This window comes from Tupaia chinensis, unplaced genomic scaffold (assembly GCF_000334495.1).
Source record: "Tupaia chinensis unplaced genomic scaffold, TupChi_1.0 Scaffold000415_1, whole genome shotgun sequence".
Lineage (NCBI taxonomy): Eukaryota > Metazoa > Chordata > Mammalia > Scandentia > Tupaiidae > Tupaia > Tupaia belangeri.
This window is the reverse complement of record NW_006159920.1, coordinates 1,580,013-1,587,628: the sequence shown is the minus strand read 5'-3', so window position 1 is coordinate 1,587,628 and position 7,616 is coordinate 1,580,013. Positions and strand designations below refer to the sequence as shown.

General features: G+C 45.2%; 1 protein-coding gene across 1 annotated transcript in view; it reads left to right on the top strand.

The window, feature by feature from the left end:
* The window catches only part of KALRN (kalirin RhoGEF kinase), a 681,131-nt gene that overhangs the window by 591,565 nt on the left and 81,950 nt on the right, over window positions 1-7,616 (top strand). Inside the window, 3 exon segments of the mRNA XM_006154563.3 lie at window positions 1,319-1,602; window positions 3,041-3,145; window positions 7,298-7,393. Of these exon segments, the coding sequence (XP_006154625.1) occupies window positions 1,319-1,602; window positions 3,041-3,145; window positions 7,298-7,393 (485 nt within the window).

The window sequence follows — 7,616 nt, the reverse complement described above, 5'->3', positions numbered from 1 at the left end:
GAGCTCCAGGCTTCATATCAAGCTGTTATTCCATTTATTCACTCAGATATCTAATGGGCATCTCAAAGATGTTAAAACTGAACTCCTATCTTTATTCCACCAAACCTATTATTACCATAATTTTTCCCATCTCAGAGACTACATCCTAAGAGTTGTTCAAACCAAAAACTAGACTCATCCTTGAGTCTTTTTTTTTTTTTCATTTCCCATGCCCAGCCTGTCAGCAAATTCTATTGGCCCACCCACTGAAACATATCCAAAATCTGACACTTCTAACAACCAGCTACTACCCTGCTCCAAGTCACCAATATCTCTCACCTGGAATAAGGAAGTAGCTTCCTAAGCAGTCTTCCTATTTCTGCTTGCTCTAAATATAGAAACCAAAAAGACCTTTTAAAATGTAAGTGACTCTGGCTCAAAGTCTTTCAATGGGTGTTCACTCCAAGCAGAAGGCAAAGCGTAATTCTGGCCCACCACGCCCGAGCTGGCCCGGTCTCCTGTGGCTTTTCCGACCTCCTTTCTTACTGGTACCCCTCTTGCTCGCACCACGGAAGCCACCCCAGGAACACCCCCGGTTTTGCCTCAGGACCTTCGTATTTGCCCTTCTTCTGCCTGCCTGGAATGCCCTTTGTCTGACAGACACGTGGTTCACACCCTCACCACCATTAGATCTTTGCCTAAATGTCGCATAATGAGACTTTCTGTGACCAGTTGTTTGATTTGCACCCACTATTCCCGCCCCAGCACTCTTCACTCCCTTTCCGTACTTTACTTTTTGTTCTAACTCTTCTTGGCAACTGTCAAACCTTACCTCTTACTCTGTTGTTAGTATGGCCTACTGTGCTTCCGACCACATGTGAACTCTTGTATCTACAACACCTGGAATGGTGCCTCACACAGTAAAAGGTGAGCAAGGGCTAGCAGGTGGTGTGGTGGTTAAGATGGCTGGAACCACATGGCTGACTGCACAGTTCAAGTCCCAAGCCCAGCAGCTTGACAGACACCAGGTGTATGTGCTTGTGTGCCTAAAATCCCAAGAGGAGAATCGAGGAGAAGGAATTATGGTATGGCTAGTCTCCCTGGGAGGTGCTTTCTCACTTTCTCTCTTTCTCTCTCCAGTGTAAGCACCCAATAGCAAATTTAAAAATAAAGTCTCCTATTGCTGCTGTTCTAGTGAGGGTTCCCTCAGCTGGGGCATTTGGCTGACCTTGACATTCTGCCTGTGTCCTCGCTTCCTAAGGACGGAGCATTCTTACTCCCAGGTTGGCATCCTGCCTTAACGGCCTCTGACATGGCTGTCTCTGTCGTTTTTCCTCAGATGCCTACTCTCATTCCTCAAGTGAAAACGGAGGCAAGTCGGAGTCAGTGGCCAACCTGCAGGCTCAGCCCTCCCTGAACTCCATCCACAGTTCCCCTGGTCCCAAGCGCTCCACCAACACCCTTAAGAAGTGGCTGACGAGTCCTGTGCGTCGGCTCAACAGCGGAAAAGCAGACGGAAACATCAAAAAGCAGAAGAAAGTACGTGATGGTCGCAAGAGCTTCGATCTGGGCTCTCCCAAGCCTGGGGATGAAACGACCCCGCAGGGAGACAGCGCTGATGAGGTACTTACACAGACAGGGCCCTGGAGCCTTCCATGGTGATGGGGGAGGGGGGGAGGGGGAAGAGGATGGAGAGGAGGTCTTGACATGCCTCCTCCCCAGGTTTTGTAAACTAGCCAGTCACTCGCCTCAGTCATTAGTCATCCTTAGCCTAAGTGATGCGAGTTCTTTTTTTTTTCCCTCAAAACCTTGGCCAGTTTGATTTTGTGGTCAATTTAGAGACTGACTAGCACCTAGGATATCCAGTACACAGAAACAGTCCTGGCAGAGTTGCAAACAGGGGCCTGGGCCTGAGGGGAGCCAGCTGGTAATCAAGTTCCCTGCCTCTGTTAAGAACTGCGTCAAGGGACCAGCAGTTAGCGTAATGGCTATGTCGCTGGACTCCCATGTAGTCAACCGTGGTTCGAGTCCCGGACCCGGTGGCTTAAACTCACACCGGGCGTGTGTGCGTGCGTGCCCAAGATCCCAAGAGGAGAATGGAGGAGAAGGGTTTGCAGCGTGGCCATCCCCCCTGGGTGGTGATTTCTCACTTTCTGTCTCTCTGTCTCTGTCTGTCTGGCGAGCGCACATGCCCTATAGTGAAAACCTCTCCAAAAAAAAAAAGAACTGTGTCATAACCAGCCAGGCCTGTTCAGACTAAGTGAAAAATGAAGAACATTTCACTTGGAAAGTAGAAGATTGGGCTGAGAGGCTATGACTGTTTTCTAGTATCATGAGCAGTGCCACATTTACAAGGGAGCAGGCGATTGCAGGTTGCCCCCACAGACGAGAGCTGAGATGAACAGACGGAGGCTACAGTAGGCAAGGTTTGAGCTCAACAAGAAGCTTGAATGGGGGAAGGGGTTAAATCAGTGATGAAACAGGTCTTCATGAGATCTTACAAACCTCCACACTAGAAGAGCTTGGAGACCATGTGACCTCAGGTACTAGTCCGAGAGCCCTATGTTAGCCGAGTGGTCATGCTATATGATCCCTGAAGAACCTTAAAAGCTGACATTCTATAGTCATAATATAGTGGACATGTTTTGGTTGAGGGGAAGAAATGCATTTTTATCTGGCACACTAACCTACCGTAATCACTGACGTGGCTAAGAAATTCTTCTCCCTCTTGTCATTTTGTGCTTTCTGCCATTTTTCTCTCTCTGCTAATGCTGTAGACCAGTGATATTAGGGTAATAGTTTAATAGTCCCCCAGACATTTTAGAAGTTTGACTCTTTCTGGCCACTCTTGTCTCTCAGCTAATCAACAAGATCCAGGGTGTGTGCATGTGTCCCCATTGGTACTCATTAGAAGAAGAATGTGTATCCATGTTACCGAGGAGGAAACAGCAGCTGAAAAGACAGGGTTGTGTCAAGAGAACCTCCTCTCCTGTGTTGTTTTTCAAAATGTCAAGTCCTGGTCTGCTGTGAAGCCATAACTAATGCTGCTCTTTTGTTCTAGAAGAGCAAGAAAGGTTGGGGTGAAGATGAGCCAGATGAAGAGTCACATACCCCTCTCCCTCCACCAATGAAGATCTTTGACAATGACCCCACCCAGGATGAGATGGTAAGACCTCTGGACTGTCTCACTTGAAAAAGCAACGCATAATGCGTGTGATTTCATTTGTGTGCGTGTGAGACAGGGGCGGTGATATTTTCTCTCCCTCGTTCTCTTACCCCACATGAATCCAGGTGATAAGATTTGCTGATAGTTGTGTTTGGTAGGTGTCCTCCTCCTCAGCCCTCAAGGTCTGACTTCATTCTGGGTTTCTGGATTGTCTGGGTGGGAGAGGAAAGTTAGAGTTCTCAAAGTGAGGGCTACCTGGTGTCTCATTCTCTTGATAAAGGGTAACAGCCTTGTCTTTGGAAGTAGCATATTTTAAAAGGAACTGTTTGTCTCAGAAAGGAATCTGCAGTTATATCCATTTTGTTGTACCTGACTGCCAATCTACATTTTAGTTGTTTTCTCTATGCTGAAATCTAACATCTAATTAGTGATAACTTCTAGTCAAGCCTAGTATCGTTAAAATTTTGCAACCTCAGAACAAGGGTTGGGAATGCTACTAAGGGGAGGTTGTTGTCGTCAACAGTGGATAAATCTTATACGCCAAGTTTCCCAACTTTTTGTTTGTGAACGTCCCTGGCTCATGAGCGTACAGAGGCTCAGTGGTATCTGACATGTAGATGCACCCTGTGCCTTAAGTCATCTGATGATCACCCTGATTGTTCTAGAACAAAGGCTCAGGTTGGATGTGTTACCAGGTACTGTCCAGAGGCTTGGGGATGCTTTGCTTCTGTTCTCTATCACTTGTTTTTCTTGCAGCCATGTTGTTCTTCATCGTGTTTGTCTGCCTTCACTTAAGTGTTGCTGACCCTCTTGGATTCTAGACATTGAAGTGATGGTTTCAGTTCTTGCTTGTGCTTTCCATTTGCTTTTTGCACTGTTGCTTTGTTGTGGGATGGCAATGATGCTAGTGGATGTGACTGGTTTTGTTGTCCTTCTAAGGTCCCCTTGTGCTCCCTAGTGCTCTGCCTTGCAATGGGGAAGCCTTCTTCAAGGTGGTGCCTACCATGTGTAAGCAGGAAACAGACCGTAATACTACCCGGGATGCAATTCAGAAAGTGCTGTTTCAGATGCTTCAGTGTTTCTGGTGACATCAGTTCTTTAATTCTCTCTGCTTTGCCTTCGAGTTGTCAACCCCAGACCTTCACTGAGATCTTCCTCTGTGTTAGACTAGAGGGGTAGAGTCTAGGGACGGGACAGTGACTGAGATGTGGTAGCCACCTCCTATGTGACTCTTCATGGAAAATGCCATTGCAGCCCTCCCAAGGTGATGATGAGGGGCTGGTGAGCTGATGGCCAGCTCTCTATTGGGAAGAGTAGTAGGAAGCATGAAATTCACTCCATCACACCGCATCCTGGATTTCCAGAGGCAGAAATACCTGTGCTTCACCTTGAGATGGGAGTGAGAGTTACCCTGCTTGTGCTCCCAGAGTCCTACCCTTGTAACACGTTGTGCAGATAGTGACAGTGCATGAGAGGGATTGTGTGCCCATGTCACATCACCTGCCAGCTCTCTATGGAGGGGCCAGCTTGCATAACAGATGTCAAGGTCACAAACTCTTTTCCTCTAATTCCCTCAAACACAGTTTGTTTGAGGAAATGGATGTTGTGCTGTTTCTGGATAATTTTTAACTGAGAATGAGGACTTACCCCAGATGTTTTTGTAGTCCTCTTCTTATCCAGAAATAGAGCAGATGGCAACAGTCTCTCTTTAAATACTTTCTTCAGTCCTGCTTATTGGGTTTCTGTACATCTGTTTTTCTGGACTGTTTTGGAATACAGTGAACCTAGAATGTCTAGCAGATAGAGTTGGGTTTATTATAACAATTTTTGCCACAGCATATAAAGAAAATTTTAAAGCTCACATATTATAGTACCAAATGATTATTTTAATTATCTATGATTCCTCTTTCTCTTTTTTTAAAAGTTTATTTATTTCTTCTATGGAAAGAAGGCACTCTTAACAGGGTCTTCTCCATGATCCATCCCCCAACCCACCCCGCCTCAGTCAACCAGAATCATGGGCATGTGTGCGGATGCGTAGGGTGTACAGGGAGATCTCAGGATACAAACCCAGGACCTTCCCATTGGCTTCAGAACATTGTGTTAACACTGCACCACCATGACTGACCTCTCCATGTGTCCAAATCTTTGCTCATATGTGTCTATGTTTCACACTTACAGTTGTAATATATATATTATATATATACATATACATATGATCATTCAATATTTTATTTACTACCATTTCCTAAACTCTTGTTAGTTTTACTGTTAGAACTATAGGAGAATGCTTTATATATTTGATGTTTATTATTTGCTGGCAGAGCCCCTGTCTGGGACATCCTAACTCTAGTAAGTAGTGTCCAATCACTGCATCCATAGAGCATTTGTTCTTTTGACTTCTGTCCTTGGAGTAAGTTCCCAGGAGTAGGATTACTAGACCAAGAGATGATAACTTGGCTTTCTGAACTGACTTGAGCTTTTTTTCCTACAATACTCACTCTTCCCCCACATATGTTCTATAATCATAATATAGTGGACATGTTTTGGTTGAGGGGAATAAATGCGTTTTTATCTGGCAAAGTAACCTGCTGTAATCACTGAGGTGGCTAAGAAATTCTTCTCCCTCTTGTCATTTTGTGCTTTCTGCCATTTCTCTCTCTGTTAATGCTGTAGACCGGTGATATTAGGATATTAGGGTAATAGTTTAATAGTCCCTATATATAGAAATATATATATGTATGAATATATATATATATATAGTTTGATATAGTTTAATATCCCCACTCCCACCTTGAAGCAAAGACTTAAACTCCTAGATTAGACATTAAGAAGCTTCATTTTGAAACTCTTTCCTAAACCTAAGGAACAAATTTGAAGTCAGAGTAAGGCCACAACATTCGAGTTTCCACAGTCACAATCATCCTCACAGACTGAAGGAGCCTTCGTCCTGGCCCTGGGAATACTGTTGCCTTCTGCTCTGATCTGCTGGTCATAAAGGCACATGCATGCATGCAAGGTTGACCATGTTACACCCAATTTATTCTTAGATAGAAAGAGGAAGAAAAAAAGAAATAAAAATCTACTGTACCTAGTAAGCAGGAATCCTGAACCATTGACCAAACAACCACATGGACAAGTCCTTATTGCCGGGGCAAGGGGGCAAGAGACACAGTGAAACTTTCCCACCAAGCTCCTCGTTACTGTGGTTGCTCCAGAATGCTACATGCAACTCCTGCTACAGCCCTTTACTCCTTCCTGGTGTTCCATTCCAGGATATACCAGAACTACCTGTGTTTTATGGGGGTAGGGATAGGTGGGTGGGGTGAGAACATGGGGAGGGGACATCCAGCTTGCTGGTCTCTACATCTCCTACCCCTATAATTTTTACTTGACATGCAGTGAAGATCTATGTCTAAGACTATAGTTTTTTTTTTTTTTAAAAAAGGACTATTTCTCTTGATTTTTTTTGTTGACTCTTTCATGGAATAGCAATAGCAATGGCATCTGTGTAGTAGCCAAACTCCTCTTTGCCCTCAGAATGGTTACCGCTCCATGCCTCATGCCATTGCTGCCAGTAGGTGAATCTCTCCTGTTGGCCTCCCAGGAGCTCAGCAGCCTCTTCTCTCAGCTCCTAAAGAAGCCCCAGGAGAAACTATTTTTTTTCTTTTTTAAAAGGTTTTTACTACAGAGCGTGTACACTTAGCAAAGAGAGAGAGAGAGACAATGAGAGGGAAAGTGAAAAATCACCCCCCTAGGGGAGAATGGCTTTGCAAAAATTCCTTCTTCTCCATTCTCCTGGGATTTGAAGCACATATATATGCCAGGCATGATTTTCAAGCCGCCAGGTCTGGGATTCAAACCGCAGTCAGCAATCTGGGAGTCCAGCGCCTTAACCGCCATGCCACCTGCGGACCCCAAGAGAACCTAATCATATCCATGCTTTGTTGCTGGCCAGAATTCTTGACAAGGGTTTGGCCAGGCCTGTCCTATACCCACATTACCTTCCATCTCCTTCTGTCATATTTTCCCCCTTAACAGAGCTTTGCTTCCCCTTGCCTGCCTTGAGCTTTAGACTCTCTGTTTTGCTTCCTAATTGCTATTCCTCATTCCTTGCTAATCTGCTTTTCCTTGCTGCCCAATGTCTTGCAGTCTTCCTCTTTGCTAGCAGCCCGGCAGGCTTCCACTGAAGTACCTACTGCTGCAGACCTTGTCAGTGCAATAGAAAAGTTGGTCAAAAGCAAGCTGGTAAGTGGGGGTCCTGGAGGCAGTTCTGTGTGTGTCACCTCCATGTGGCTCCCAGGGCCGGCATCTACCTGCCCTGTTCCTTCCCTTTGTGCCTATCTTCATTCCTCCAGAAGGATTGTTTTCAGCTGATGATGGTTTCTAAAAAGCTGTGCTCTAAACACATTTTTGGCTTTGTTTGGGAATGAGCATGCAAAATAAATAGGCCTTTTTGGAATTGTGATGT